The sequence below is a fragment of the Rhinolophus sinicus genome, linkage group LG11 (assembly GCF_036562045.2).
Source record: "Rhinolophus sinicus isolate RSC01 linkage group LG11, ASM3656204v1, whole genome shotgun sequence".
NCBI lineage: Eukaryota > Metazoa > Chordata > Mammalia > Chiroptera > Rhinolophidae > Rhinolophus > Rhinolophus sinicus.
The window spans coordinates 3,179,320-3,195,703 of record NC_133760.1 but is presented as its reverse complement, the minus strand read 5'-3'; the positions used below and the strand labels follow the sequence as shown (position 1 = coordinate 3,195,703).

At 43.2% G+C, this 16,384-nt stretch overlaps 1 protein-coding gene across 1 annotated transcript; it reads left to right on the top strand.

The window, feature by feature from the left end:
* The first annotated feature begins 652 nt into the window (after window positions 1-652).
* ZNF772 (zinc finger protein 772) lies at window positions 653-10,980 on the top strand. The gene is made up of 4 exons (XM_019716915.2): window positions 653-973; window positions 2,893-3,019; window positions 3,512-3,634; window positions 4,274-10,980. The coding sequence occupies exons 1-4, from the start codon at window positions 959-961 to the stop codon at window positions 5,422-5,424; spliced, it is 1,416 nt and encodes a 471-aa protein (XP_019572474.1). The 5' UTR covers window positions 653-958; the 3' UTR covers window positions 5,425-10,980.
* Window positions 10,981-16,384: the final 5,404 nt, after the last annotated feature.

The following is a 16,384-nucleotide window of genomic DNA, read 5'->3' as shown; positions in this document are numbered from 1 at the left end:
AGTTCAAGGCTGAACTTTTCTCTTGTTCCTGACCCAAAATGCTGAGGCCCACAACACTAACTCTAGAGCTTGGGGCTACATGTGTTTATTTGATAACAACATAATATTTATTAAATTCCAGCTATAGAGGTCTGAGTGACATTAGCATACGGTGTGTCCATTTGATTTTTGGGTGAGCATTATTTGCATAAAGAAGCCTGAAACAATATGTTTCTAAGTATTTCTGTGATAAGTTACAGGCTACCCAGGGGTGTCAAAACTGCAGCCCACAGGCCAACTGCGGTCCACAATCCAGCAAATTCCAAAAATATATTTAGTTTACTTAAATAAACTAGGTGAGGCAATAGTACTTCACCTCGAGTGAGTGGCCCAGCTGTTTGTGTATTTTACCGCATATGGCCCTTGGTAAAAAACGTTGAAAAAAGTTTGGATACCCCTGGCACTCACCAGAAATATAGGTGCGGCTCATTTAAGAGATAGCGGAAGTTCCCCCAGTCATCAAGACTAAACACGCCCTTTTGAGGTTTGGCGGTTACCCTGGAGGTAGCTAGCCACGCATGGCTACGTCGTTGCTGTGGAAACCCAGGGGCCTCGGTGGCGCTGGGCCAATGACAGAGCAGGAAAGGGGCGTTTCCGGTCGTACAGAAAAGGTCAAGGGTGGGACTTCCTATTTCCTTCTTGGGCGGACATTTTGTTTGCTTTGTGGATTAATCCACCACATCGGTCTCCAGGACGCAGTGTCACACTAGAGTCGACACTAGAGGGGAGCGTGAGAAGAGGCTGTTCTCCCCTGAACAGAGGCGCGCCTGAGGATCTGCTGTGGCGCCACCTGGATGACCCGGACGCCGTAGCCCGGCTCCTCTCACTATTCTCCCGCCAATTATCCTCTCTCCTCTCTTCCCCTCACCCCCCTCCCGCCTTCCCTAGTTCACAGGTTCCGGTGTCGGAGGCCGCACTAATGGACCCGGCGCAGGTGGGTGCTCTGCCCCCGGGTCCTCCCCCGACCTCCATCTCTGAATCCTGAAGCCTGGAATGAGGGCCGCCCAGGCCCCTGTGTCCGGACATTCGGGTCCAGTTTCTGACAGGCAGTATTATCGGATGTGGAAGGACTACAGGTAGAGGGGTGGGCATGTGGAAAGGCTTGGAGGTGCGACACAGCCGGAGCATTTGGGAAACCTGGGGCCTTGGTGTCTGACAGGTTCAGAGTGTGTGAGGAGTAACGCCTAGAATGTTAGTTGTGCCTTCATTCTGAGGGTGATGGGAACCATAGAAGGTTCTGAACAAAGGAAAGGCGCGTTTTAATTCTATGGATTGCTCGGGAGAACAGACTTAGAGTGAGGGTAGGCTGGTGGTGAGGAAAATGAGGCACAGGAAGATTGAGACAAGGTAACAGCCGTTAGGTGACCCTGAGGACTGAGGCACAGAAGGTAGACTAGCCCGCAGGTTTTTTTTGTCAGGGCAAGAGTAGGAGACAGGCATGAGCCCTTGAGGCTCCTTGGTGGTTTCTTGTCTCACAGTTTCCCTCTTCCCATAGGCTCCCATGAACTCAGAAGTAGTAATGGACCCTGTACAGGTGAAGGGAGGTTGTCCGTGCTCGCATCGATCCCATCCCAACCCCACCCACATGGTCTCCACGATTGTGGTGTCATAGAACACTTTACTTGTATTGTCTCAGCTCTTGAGTCTAAAGACCCTGGAGAACCCTCAAACCCAGGGTCCTGAGTCCTGGCCAGGGATTATATGGAAGGGATCCCCCTTCTGGTAACCATTGGAATAAGGTGTGGGAGGTTGTTCCAGGCACAGGAACGGCATGTGCAACTGAGATGGGAGTTTTCACGAAACTGCAGGTCTCTACCATGTCTGGTAGGACTTGAGCAGAAGTCAAGCCTGAAATGCCCAACTGATGAGGTAGGCGTCTGTTCTGAGGGTGATGTAGCAGGTGTGGGCAGAGGAGGGAGGTAATCTGATCCAGGATTTAATAGGCTCCCGCTGGATGCCAAGTGGAGAACAGACTGTGGTGAGGGTTGAGGGAGTTACTGTGGAGACCAGGGAGGAGGTTCCTTTCATATTCTAGGTGAGTGGTAATATTGGGTGAGCCAAAGGGGTGGCTGCGTAGGTGGGAGAAGTGATTGGATCAGATTTTCTGATGTGAGAAAGAAATAACCCCAGGGTTTTACACCAGGGTAGAAGCTCCATCAGCTAGGTGGGCAAGTCAGCAGTAGAAGTAACTCTGGATATCAGGAGTTTATTTGTGACCACATGAAGAGTCTGAGAAGTTCCAGAGAACACTGCGTGGAGGTGTCGAGTGAGCTGCTGGACACAGGACTGAAGTTCTTTGGCGGGGTTCATTACGCAGATGTCCAACGGTAGAGGATGGCATTTAGACAGGTTTAGGAGGGAGAATCTATAGATCACAATGGTGGTGCAACTAGTGAGCCAGGAAGGTGATGGTGGAGGCCAACGACTGGGTGGGGGCCAGAGTTGTGAGACAGAGAGTGATCCAAAAGAGTGATGTGCATGTGGGAAGGAGTTTGGCCCCTGGGCCCTGGTATCTGGGGCTTAAGGGAGAAATCTGAGCTCAACTTTGGTTGTCCAGTAAGCATGATCTTAGCAACCCCAGGAAAACTGGCTGCCAGGAAGGAGGTGAGGTGTAGCCCTACATGCCAGGCCCAGAGCTTAGGTGGTGTCTTCCTGCCTACCTGCCTGTTTGTTGTTGTGGTAGTTGGACACAGCGATCAAAGGACCACGAGAGAGCAGACCCTGTGGCACCTGGTCCTGGTATTTTCTCTGAGTTCAGTTAGGAAGGAATAAAGGAGGGAGGTCTGTGGGGACATGGATGGGTGTCCTTGGGAGAGAGGCTGCTCATGGACTCAGCTCTCCCCACTGTGGCAGGGGCAGGTGACCTTTGAGGACGTGGCTGTGTACTTCTCCCAGGAGGAATGGAGGCTCCTTGAGGATACCCAGAGGCTCCTGTACCGTGATGTGATGCTGGAGAACTTTGCACTTACAGCCTCACTGGGTAAGACTCACACTCACCTCAGTGCCCTGGACTGGGCTGTGCCCCTCCCTGTTTCCCAGGGGCAACTTAGTCCTTCCTTCATCAGAGCCATGAGCTCTACCTCCCTCCGCAGTTCCTGGAGTAGGTGCTCTGGATGCCAGGCGTGAGCTGTGTGCACTGCCACCTCTGATTCCTGAGTAGTCCCAACACCTGCTGCCCCAAAGGTTTGCATGGATGGACCCAGGAGTGAGGAATCTTATAGACACCGAGTGGATCACATGCAGATTGTCCTCACCCTGACTGCCTCTGTCCAGACGCATGGCACCCCTGTGCCCCAGGTTCTGTCCCCTTCCTCTAGTTGACATTTCTGATGGCCTGCCTGTGTCGGAATTGCAGGGACAAGTGTGGTCACTACTTGCTGGCACCACTGTAGTTTTTATAACATTTAGTTCTCTTTGAGGGCTGGGCACCCAGACCAGTGCTGTCCATTTACCTGTCCTGTCTTTTCCTTAGGATATGCATCTTCCATGTCCCATGGGGTTGCCCCACTGGAGCTGGACGGCAAACCCTGGGTACCTGACTGGGTGGATGTGATTCCAGCCATGACTAGAGAGGCTCAGGGTGGATGTGTCCCTGGTGAGTGGGAGCCAGGGAAAGGTGTCATGTCGGGGTTGAGTCCCAATCATTCTCTAACCTCTGTGCCCAAAGTTGTTTTAGTGCTAAGGCCACTGGCCACACTTCATTTCTGTCTTTACTTTCCCATTCACACACTTGTTTTTTATGCTCTGATCTTTGGCCTCTGGCTGTTCCCCATCTCTGCCTCCACAACTCACCTGTTCCTCTCCCCTGCTCCTTCTGCAGTGTTCCACTGTTGGCATATACTTAATGTGTCATGAAATGTGCATGGACTCCAAATAGTCCTTAAGTACCAGTGATTCAGTTATACCTCTTCAGGGGACACACCCTTCTGCACAATTGTCAGCTGTGCCCAGCAGCAAAGGCCTTGATGAAATTCATTTGTGGTTTACTTCATTAGAAACCCGGGTTTCCTGGGCTGTACCCCACATTTGTGTTCTCTCTCAGTCAAGGCCATTCCCTTCTGTGACCTTTAGATGCCACCTGCTGTATAGCAGCCCTTTACTCAACTTGAGCTCGGGCCTCTTGTCTTGGCAACATTCCTATGATCTTGCATTTAGTTCTGTTAGACATTTGCAATGAGACTGCCCTCTCCCACCAATGTCAATTTGTGCTTTACTAGCATTTGTCTGCTTTTAGGTTGCTGGCATGGAATGGAGAATGAGGAGATACCTTTTGAGCAGTGGGTTTCTATAAAAGGAGTGTCACAGGTCAGGACTCCCAAGTCAGGCCCTTCTACCCAGAAAGCCCATCTCTGTGAGACATGTGGCTTGGTCTTAAAAGATATTTTGTACTTGGCTGAGCACCAAGAAACATACCCTGGGCAGAAACCATTTGTATGTGAGGGATGTGGGAAACAGGTCTGGCTCAACGCAAACCTTCACCACCAGAAGCAGCACGATGGAGAGAAATCCTTCACAGGGGACGAGGGCCAGGACTGTCTTGTGAACAGCTGCCCTGTCCAACCATTGGAAATGCCCATTAGGACTGCGGAAGGGTGTAAGTACTTCCCAACTAGCCCAAGCGTTTTCCAGCACCAGGCCCCTCACAGTAAGTGGAAGCCACACAGTAACACCAAGTGTGTGGAGGCCCTTCACAGTGGACAGAGGCATTACAAGTGCAGTGAGTGTGGGAAGGCCTTCAACCGCAAAGACTCACTTATCCAGCACCAGAGAGTCCACACAGGAGAGCGGCCGTATGAGTGCAGCGAGTGTGGAAAATCCTTCAGCCGCAAGCCCATACTTGCTCAGCACCAGAGAATCCACACTGGAGAAATGCCCTATGAGTGCAACATATGTGGGAAAGTTTTTAATCACAGCTCCAACCTTATAGTACACCAGAGAGTCCACACTGGAGCAAGGCCTTACAAATGCAGTGAATGTGGGAAAGCCTACAGCCACAAATCCACACTTGTTCAGCATGAGAGTATCCACACCGGAGAGAGGCCTTTTGAGTGCAGCGAATGTGGGAAATACTTTGGTCACAAATACAGACTCATTAAACATTGGAGCGTTCATACTGGGGCAAGGCCTTATGAGTGCATTGCATGTGGGAAGTTCTTTAGCCAAAGCTCTGACCTTATTGCACACCAGAGGGTTCACAATGGTGAAAAGCCCTATGTGTGCAGCGAGTGTGGGAAAGCCTTTAGCCACAAACATGTGCTTGTCCAGCACCACAGAATCCACACTGGAGAAAGGCCATACAAGTGCAGCGAGTGTGGGAAGGCCTTCAGGCAGAGAGCTTCCCTTATCCGACACTGGAAAGTTCACACGAGAAAGACCTTAGGATAGTGGAGAATATGCCATCTCCTTGTTCACCATAGTGAGTGATGCCAGAGAGAAGCTCTGAGTCGCTTTCGAGAGTAACCATCAGCCCGAAGTTGAACCTCATCTATTTGGACACCCAACCACGGGAGATTCTTCTGAGGGCCAGCTACATGGGAAGCTTTCTGGAGCGGCGTTGCACTTTGTAACCTGCCCAGGACTCTTGCCAGAGTTTTGTTACTGCTGGTGTCTCTGAAGCCATCCATCTGTGTAATGGCAGGGTCCCTCATTGTGCATAAGTCACCCAACATACTTTGACAAGAAGACCTGTGCTGTTCCTCCCTTCCCCAGAGGGAGTCCTCAGCATTCTGAGCCCATTGGAGATCCTCACTCCTTCCCCGCTTCCAAATAGTTTAAGGGTACACATGCCCCAGTTTGGGCCAGAAGGATGCAAGCTTTGTTTTGCTGGTCGCTTGTAGAGAACGTTTCCAGTTTCCATGGACTTTGTTGGTCTCACATGGCTCTTGTGATGGATTTGTCCAGCCTCCAAGTCACCTAACTTGGGAATTGCCAGCCTCAACATTCTGGTTTTCCAACAAATACCTTAGTTTTTAAACTACCTTTAGTCTTGGGAGGTTTTGTTCATTTTGTGAGTTGGGATGAGAACAGAAAAGGGCTCTGCCAGCATGAAGGGATAGCTTTTGTGAGAGCTCCATCTTATGTCTCAGTCGTGTAAGCAGAACTGCAAACAAACTACCGTGTTTCCCTGAAAATAAGACTTAGCCGGACCATCAGCTCTAATGTGTCTTTTGGAGCAAAAATTAATATAAGACCAGGTCCAATTTTGCTCCAAAAGATGCATTAGAGCTGATGGTCCGGCTAGGTCTTATTTTCAAGGAAACGGTACAGCTCTTGCTCTAGTTTCAGCCTAACTTGCATTTGTGCTCAGTGCCTCGTAGGAGACAATACTGACCTGTGCAGGCCTAATCTGTGGCTTGTATGCCCAGATTATGTGACCCTGAGCAGTGGTCATTTGTGACAGCTTCTGGTATGTTGGCACAGCATGAACTGGGTCCCTTGTTCCCAAGGAGTATTTTATATTTCCGAGCCCTGTTGAGAATTTGACCCCGTGAGACCTGCCAACATCCCTGACAGCTATTATTCAGTTGGCAGATGTCACTGTCCCCTAAAAGGACCAGGTAGGAATCATAATTGGTACAGAGACTGGTTAATAGGGAAGTGGAGACTGCAGCAAACCATAGGAAATGTGTCTTCTGAAGGTGTGTCCACATTTCCATTACTGTGGCTTTGGTATGAGGGCTTACAGAAATTCTAGGGCTCCCATATTTGTGTCTCATGGCCATGGTCAGCAATCAATCCAAATACTTTCTGCAATAAACTGCACATATTTATAGTACACAGTTTGATGTTTCAATACATGTTTGCACCTGTGAAACCAGCTTTCTTGATTCCTTTTATAATCCCTCTCCCCCTCACCCGTTCCTACCAACCACTCATCTTGCTGTTACTAGATTTGTTTGCATGTCCTAGAGTTACGAGGTTGGACAATTAAGTTTGTGAACTCATCCTAGAAAAAGTGCTACATCCCTCATTGCTAAATATCACTACAGTCACCTTCAAAGTACTCCCTTTGGGAAGCTATGCATCGATGCCATGCCTAGTTCACCCTTCAAAGCAATTTCAGAACTCTTTTTTTCTGGAATGGCTATCAGAGCTGTCGTATTACCCTTGATGTCCTGAATGTCATCAAAATTTCTTCCTGCTAATATTTCCTTTATCTTCAGGTAAAGAAAGAAGTCATTGGGGGCCAGATCAGGTGAGTGGGGAGGATGTTCCAATATAGTTATTTGTTTACTGGCTAAAAACTCCCTCATAGACAGTGCCGTGTGATCTGGTGCATTGTCATGATGCAAGAGCCATGAATTGTTGATGAAAAGTTCAGGTCGTTTTTGTCTTAGCTTTTTTGTGCAGCCTTTTCAGCACTTCTAAATAGTAAACTTGGTTAACTGTCCAGTTGTTACAAATTCATAATGAATAATTCCTCTGATATCAAAAAAGATTAGCAACATCGTTGCAACAAGTTCACTAACTTAATTGTCTGACCTCATATATATGTATATATGGAATAATTTAATACTTGCTCTTGTGTATCTGGCTTCTTTGCACAATACTTTTGTGATTCATCGATAGCTTGTGTGTCAGAAGTTCATCCCTTTTCATCCATACTTTTGCTGAAAGTATTTCATTTTAGAGAAATAGTTCCAAAGCAAGTGATCCATAAGTAGTCACAAAAGATTGAAACCACAGTATCCATTTTAACAGTAACCTGGAAGTAGTGTACCATTGTTTATGACACATTCTATGGCTAACACGGACTAATCCTTGTACAAGATGGAAGGGGACCCTATAACAGCGAGAATACAAGGAGGTGGGGATTTGTGAGGGCATTTCTTGGACATTGGTGAGCACAATCATAGTTTTTGTTTTTCTTTACCTTTTTAGTCTTTTAATGATGAATTACATTGATTTTCAAGTTAAACTAACCTTGCATGTCTGAGGCAAACACCATTTGGTCATAATGAATTATTTTTCTGTACTATTGGATTTTGCAGTCACGCACCTCTAAATGACGGGGATAATGTTCTGAGAAATGAGTCATTAGGTGATTTCATCACTGTGTAACATCATGGTGCGCTTACACAAACCTAGATGGTCTAGCCTTCTGCACACCTGGGCTGTATGGTACAGCCTATTGCTCTGTACAGCATGTTACAGAATAATATTTATTCTGTAATTCATGTTACTGAATAATATGTGTATCTCTAAACATAGAAAAGGTATGGTAAAAATACGGTATAAAAGAGGAAAACAGTTGCACACCTGTAGTGAAACTTGCAGGACTAGAAGTTGCTCTGGGTGAGTCATGAGTGGTGAGTGGATGTGACAGCCTAGAATATCATGCTGTTGTAGACTTCACCAACACTACACTCAGGATACATTAAATTTATTTTTACTATAATTCAATAAATTAATTTTAGCTTAATGTAATTTTTACTTTTTAAACTTAATTTCAAAACTTATCAAGTCATAATGCATAGCTTAAGACACAAATATTGTACAAACTGTACAAAAATATTTTCTTTATATCCATGTTCTATACGCTTTTTTCTATTAAGACACTTACTTACTGTTTCAACTTTTTTGTTAAAAACTAAGACACAAACACACACATTAGCCTAGGCCTACACAGGGTCAGGTTGATCAACATCACTGACTTCCACCTCCACATCTTGTCCCACGGGAAGGTCTTCGGGGGCAACAACATGTGGAGCTGTTGTCTGTGATAACAGTGCTTTCATCTGAAACACCTCATGAAGGACTTGCCTGAAGCTCTTCTTGAGGTGCCCCTCTTTTCAGAAATACATCTGTGGTGGTTTGCTGGATTTACTTCATCATAGATTTGCTGTAAGCAGATAATACACCATGAATATCCCTCTCTTAGTGAAAACCTTTTGGTGTTGGGGTCCATGTTTTCAAACTTTAAGGAGCTTGTTGAGGTCTGCAAAAGTTTCTGCTAAACCCTGTGCTGATTTTTGGGGTTTTTTTTTTTTTTTTCCTACAGTTTATTTTCCTCTTGCCTCTTTAGTTATGCTGTCATGTTCCAGTTCCAACTCATTAGTCTCTCAGGAACCACCTCTAAGGGGTCCCCAATGTCACCCTCATCCATTAGTTGCATCTCATCCACAACCTTGTTAGTTTTTGCAACCTCCTCACCCTTAGCAAACCCTTTGAAGTCATGGACGAACCTCTTGAGTGTCTTCCAGATGCCACTCATACTCTGTGTTGACAAGGTTCGAACTTTGCCTGAGCAAGGTTCTTGATGCAGTCATAGATGTAATCCAGAATTGCATCAGTGTCTTCCTTAGTTGCAGCAATAGCCTGGACAAAGGTCCTCCTCAGATAGTGGGCCTTAAATATATAGTAAATATATAAACCACTAACATAGATGTTTATTATCAAATATTATATACTGTACATAATTGTATGTGCCCTACTTTTATATGAGTGGCAGTGTAGTAGGTTTGTTTACACCAACATTGCCACAAACGTGACTAATGCATTGTGCTATGACATTACAGTGCCTACAATATCACTAGGTGATAGGAATTCTTCAGCTCCATTATATGTAGGACTATTACCATATATGTGGTTAGTTGTTAATAGAAATGTTATGTGGCACATGACTATTTGCTATTTTTAAAGAAGATTTTTACATCTATATTCATGAAGGATGCCAGTCTCTAATTTTCTTTAATGCCGGGGTTCAGTTGGTATCGACATAATGCTGGATTTACAGAATAAGTTGGTTAAGTATTTTGTGCTCTTCAATTTTCTGAAAGTTTGAGAATTGGTGTGTTTTTTTAATTGTTTGGTAGACTTTACCAGTGAAGTATCTGGGCCTGGAGTTTATTTTATGGGAAAGTTTCTAACTACAAATTCAATTTCCATAGTGGATATAGATCCATAGAAGTTTTGTTGTTTTATCCTAGAGTGAGCTTTGGTGGTTGTTGTCCTTCAAGGAGTTTGTTAATTTTAACTAGTCTAATTTTTCAGACTTATTTTAGTACCTGTAGAATCTGTAGTGATGCCATGGTAATGTCTATGTTTCTCTTTTATCCTCGTTCAGCTTTTTAATCAGAGTTTTGTTACTTTTATTGATCTTCTTAAAGCACTTAGTTTCACTGATTTTTTTTCTGTTTTCTGGTTTTTATTGGATTTAATTCCTCTTTTGCTTTTTTTGACATGGGAGCTGAGATCCTTCATTTGAAACCTTTGGTTTTTTTCCTAATATAGGTGATTAATTCCAAAAGTTGTCCCTATAAGAACTGTTTTAATTGCCTCCCACAAAACTTGATATGTTGTGTTTTCATTTTAATTAAGTTTAAAATTTTTTCCAGTTTCCTTTTAAATTTCTTCTTTGACACATGGCTCTTTGTAGAAGTGCTATTTCCATATATTTGGGGATTCTCCTTTCTGGTAATTGATTTCTAATTGAACTCCATTGCAATCAGAGTACATACTTTATGACTCAAATTATTTGCATTTATCGAGACTTGCTTTATGACTCAGAATATGGGCTATCTTGTATTTCATATTTATTTGAAATGAATGTATATTGTATTCTTGTTTGGTGGAAGATACTATAGATGTCGACTGAATCAAGATGTCTTAAGTTTTCTGTATCCTTACAGATTTGGGGAGGGTCTATCAATTATTTGAAGAAGACTGTTGATATCTTTGAATATAAAAGTAGATTTGCCTATTTCTCTGTAGTTCTATCAGTTTTTGCTTTGTGTATTTTGAGCTTTTTACAAGGTGAATAACCATTTTGTAGTGTATTTCCATATAATGAGTAGACCTCCCTATCTTAAGTAATATCTTTTGCTCTAAAACCTACCTTGTCTGACACTGTTAACATGGTGTAATTTTTATTGGACACTGAATTTTGCCTTTTTGGGATACTGAAAAGTTTTGTATTTCTATAAATATTCTTGATATTTTTTTCTGTTACATGGTTAAATTCCTTGGAAGCAATGTGGTTTTTTAGGGTCTTGATTCTAAACATTTTCAGATGGAACTATTACAGTATTCATCTTAAGGCTGATTTTTCCCTCTCACTTTTGAGACACAACCATTCTATATTCTCTACTTGATGCTTTAAGAATTGGAAATTATTCCATTTAATCCTTTCAGGTATTTCTGTATGCAGCCTCTCGTGGTTCCCTACATGCATATACAGATTTGTACTCAGCTCAGTACTTGAGGACAACCCTCCATATGTCTGTGAAGTTTTCCCTCTCCTGTACTGTGGTCTATGGACTCCAGAGTCCAAGGTCTCTCTCCTTAACTCAGATTGATGTTTGGAGGTCTTCCTGGACTCACCATCCTTGCTTCCTGCTTGGGACTTTCTTTTCACAGTATCCTTGGACAGTCATGTGGCTCATGTCATTTGTTTGCCCTCTCTCATAGGTGACTGCTTGATGTCCAGTGTATTGAGAAGCACTTTCATAAACTTTTTTTTCCAAGAAAATCTATGAACTCCCCCACCCTGAAAACAGATACCTTGAAAAAATTAGTGCAATTGAGGATAACCTGCAATCACATCAGAAAAAAATACAGAAATCACTTAATACAAGTATGAGCAAGGAAAAGGTATAGCACTAGATATCTTTGAAACATATAATGGATAATGTGTGATTATTTCAAACAATTCTTCCCCAGTAAATGGAAAATTGGAGGACAAAAGTTACTGAAAGATACCAATGAACCAGGTTCACTCGAGAAGAAATAGATCATCTGAAAAATCCTTTGTCCATTAAAGACATTTAATTAGTATTTCTAGATTACTTAGTAGTGCTAATCTGTATATAAATGTAAGAAGCCTCCCCACTAAAAACTTCAGGCCAAGATGACTTCACTAATGAATTCTACGAAATATTTAATGAAGAAATAATTACTAGTCTATCAAACCCTTCCAAAAAAAAAATAAGTAATAATGTATGGAACACTTCCCAACTAATTTTGTGAAATCAGTATTACCCTGATAGCAAAATCAAGTAATGATATTAAAAGAAAATTGCAGACCAATACATGAATATAGATGAAAAAAAAAATTCTTAAAATTTTAGCAAATTAAATCTGGCAACAGAAATATATATTAAATTAATATGCTTTCAGTTGTTAAAACTACCTTGCACTCCTAATATCATAACCTAGTGAGATTTGTCAGGAATATAAGGTTGATTTAACAATTGAAAATATATTAGTTTAATCCATGTTAACAAGAAGTTGTGGTACAATAAAGAGTTGTCAGGAATATAAGCTTGGTTTAACAATTGAAAATATATTTATTTAATCCATGTTAACAAGTTGTGGTATAATAAAGAATATATCTGCTCTTTGTCCCAGGTTTCTGGCACAGAGCTCTAAAAATCTTGGAATTCCTGGAGTGATAGTTGTCTTACGCTAATTAGGTGACTCACAATAGGCCCCTAGAAAAACTCCAAATGGGAACTAGTCATCAGAAAGACCAATCATATGATTAGAAGCTTGAAACTTTGAGCCAGACAGACCTGTAGAGAAGGGAGAGGGGCTAGAGATTGAGTTGAGTCACATGGCCATGATCAAATTAATCATGCCTGTGTAATGAGACCCCCATCAAAACTCTGGACACATGGTGGAGTTTCCTGGCTGGTGAGCACATTGATTTGCAGGAGGGCAATGTGCCCTGATTCCTCAAGGACAGGTCTTGTAAGCTGCACATCTGGGACTCCCTCAGACCTTGCCCTGTGCATCCTTTCCATTTGGCTCTTCCTGAGTTGTATTGTTTATAACAAAACTGAAGTCGTAAGTATAGCACTTTTAGTGAGTTCTGTGAGTTAGTCTAATAAACTATTGAAACTAAGGGAATCATGGGAACCCCTGAAATGATAGCTAGTTTGTCAGAAGTGCATGTGACCCTGAGACTAGCAGCTGAAGTGAGGGCTTTGTGGAGGGCAGCCCTCAAACCTGAGGCTAACTCTGGGTAGTTGGTATCAAAGAATTGATGTCAGAACCAATTTCCTTAACCTAACATAGGGCAGCTACTACAAACCTAAAATTAGCATTACATTTCATGGTGAAAGTCTGAATGCTTTTCCCTTAATATTGGGAATAAACAGGGATGTCCACTCAAAATTGAAGGTCTAGGCCAGTGACATAAAATTAAAGGAAACAAATGGTCTACAAATTGTAAAGGATGAACCAAAATGTCCATTATTCACAGATGACAATCTGAAAATCCTTATCTACTTAAAAAGCTAATAGATCTAATAAGTTCGATTAGCCAAGGTCCCAGAATAAAAGGTCAATATAAATTAATGTTTGGAAATTGAAAAACTATACCCCTTACAATAGTATCAAGATGTGAAGTATTTAAAAATACATTTAAGAATGACAAAATTTACAAAACATTACTGAGACCATTGTTCTAAATCTAAAGATTTAATATTTTAATTTGTTCTCCACTAATTGTTCTATAGGTTCACACAACAATCAAATTCCCAGTGGCTTTCTTTTTTTTGGGGGGAGCAGGTTAGTTATTGACAAACCAATTCTAAAATTCACATGGAAATTCAAAGGACCTAAAAATACCCAAAATAAAGTTTGGAAAGAACATCAAATCTGAAAGATTATATCCGATTTTAAGAATTACTATAGAGCTATATGAATGGAAAGTATAATATTGGTGAAAGGATATACACAGCAAGAAAACAGAGCCAAGAAATAAATCCACACATATATTGTTGATTTATTTTCAATAAAATTGCCAAGGTATTTCAAGACTAAAAGGATAATATTTTCAACAAATTACTCTAAAATGATACATCCATAAGAAAAATAAAAGCAAAAAACCTCAAAACCTCATTATTTACTAATTAACTTACTAATTACTTGAATTCTTCAATTTATGAGTTAAACCTGAATGTCTGGAATCAAAAAAATATATACACCTCATAGGAGATAACATTGGAGCATTCTTTGACCCAAAAAAAGGACATAAAGATCAAAACCCAAAGGAAATAGAAAAATTCAGAGACAACCAAGATGGCCCAGTAGGTAAATGCTGTGTTTACCTTCTCTCACGACCACATCAAAATTACGACTAATCTACAAAACAACCATTGAGAATCATCTAAAATCAAGCTGAACTGAAGCCTTTCAACTAAGGAGTTGCAGAAGAAGCCACTCCAGACTGGTAGGAAGGTCAGAGTTGCGGAATGGGCTGGTCCCACACCCATGTGTGACCATTCAAGATCAGGAGGGCTATTTCGGCTGTGGGGGTCCCTAGAGGAGCGAGAGATGCCAGCCTCACCCCAGTCCAGGTTCCCAGTGCCAGGGAGGGAAGTCCCCTCGCTGTGAAAGTGAGTGGAGGTTGTGACTTAGTGAGACTAAGTGTCGCTGCACTCACAGACGCTTCTCTTAAAGGGACTGTGCACAGACTTACCCACCAGTGGAATCACTTGCTTTGAGCTCCAGCATTGGGGCAGCAGCTGGAGAGGCAGCAGGGACATATGGTGGGGAACTGAGTTGTCTGGCTTGGGACGAGGGCTGGAGATGTGGCTTTCTCCTGGACACAAGCTGGCAGAGGCCATTGTTTCTTTGTTTAGCTCTCCCTGTTCCTGGCATGCGAACACAGTCGGCTACCATTTCTGAGTCTGCCATTAGTTTGCCACGCCCTGGTGATTTGAGAATTGGCCCCACCCAACTTTCGGGCACACCCAGGCTGCTTTCAGTGGCTTTTTCATGCAGACCGCCTGCCATGGCTCAAGCTGCAGACTTTCCTAGGGACTCTCAAAGGTTCGTGGAACCCACACAATCAGCATCTGGCTTTAGCATGTCCTGTACCTCTGGCTGAATATCCTTAAGCCGGCATTAGTGGCAGCTGGTCTTGGTTTGCAGCTTGGCCTCTCAAGGTACTTCCAAGCACAACACAGGTGGCAGCCAACTGCGGATTTCTTTCTGGCTCCCACTGGGTGGCCCCAGGTGGGGCATGGGCTGTGGCTGAAGTAGACCTACAGTGGATCCCCTCCAAGGTGGTCCTGGGGCTGGCGCCCCCCCCCCAATAGCAAGCTTCAAAACAAGCTGGAGTGTCACCCAGCCACCTCCAAGTACAACACACCCAAGGGGCAGATTGGGCAGGCACCAGAGTCCTGCTGAGGCAGATCCTGCTCTGTAGGATCAGCCCCTGCACAACCACCCTTCCACTGTAGTCAGGGCCAGTCTTCACAGCCAGTGAGCCCAAGGGTCAGACCCTCCCATTGATGTGTAATTATCAACCAAGGCTCAACTCTAAGAGGAGGGCACACACAACTCACACAAGGGACACACCTTTCAGGTGACCAGAAAGACTGTGCCACCGAACCCCACAGCACATCTGCTACATGAGGCCACTCTAGTAAGACCGGAAGACATAGCAGCCCTACCTAATACATAGAAACAAACGGAGGCAGCCAAATAGGGAAACAAAGAAACATCCCAAATAAAAGAATAGAGCAAAGCTCCAGAAAAAGAGCTAAGTGAAATGCAGATAAGCAATCTATCAGATGCAGAGTTCCAAACACTGGTTATAACAATGCTCAATGATCTCGGAGAATTTCAACAGAGTAATAGGAAGCATACAAATAGAGATGGAAACTACAAAAAAGAACCTACAAGTACAGTGGGAAATAAGCAGTCAGAAATAAAGGATACAATAATGGACACAATATATTACAGGGAATCAACAGTAAATTAGATGAAGCAGAGGATCCAACCACTGATGTAGAAGATAAGGTAGCAGAAAACACCCAACCAGAATAGCAAATAAAAAGAATCCAAAAAATTGAGGAGCATTTAAGGGGCCTTCAGGACAATATCGAGCTTACCAACATTCACATTATAGGGGTACCAGAAGGAGAAGCGAGAGAGAGAGAGCAAGCAATTGAAAACCTATTTGAAGAAATAATGACAGAAAATTTCCCTAACCTGGTGAAGGAAATGGACATACAAGCCCAGGAAGCACAGAGTCCCAAACAAGAAACCCAAGAGGCCAACACCAAGACACATCATAATTAAAATGCCAAAGGTTAAATACAAAGAATCTTAAAAGCAGCAAAAGGAAAGCAGTTAGTTACCTATAAGGGAGCCCCCATAAGACTGTCAGCTGATTTCTCAACAGAAACTTTGCAGGCAAGAAGGGAGTGGCAGGACATATTCCAAGTGATGAAAAGCAATGACATACAACCAAGATTGCTCTGCCCAGCAATGCTGTCATTTAGAATTGAAGGACAGATAAGGAGTTTCCCAGACAAAAAAAAAAAAAAAGAAACTGAAGGAGTTCCTCACCACCAAACCAGTATTACAAGGATTCTTAGAGGGACTTCTT

Excerpts from the sequence above, each read along its gene's own strand:
- ZNF772 (XM_019716915.2), top strand. Across the intron at positions 3,020-3,511 it reads TGCACTTACAGCCTCACTGG|GATATGCATCTTCCATGTCC; the intron begins GTAAGACTCACA and ends TCTTTTCCTTAG. Across the intron at positions 3,635-4,273 it reads TCAGGGTGGATGTGTCCCTG|GTTGCTGGCATGGAATGGAG; the intron begins GTGAGTGGGAGC and ends GTCTGCTTTTAG.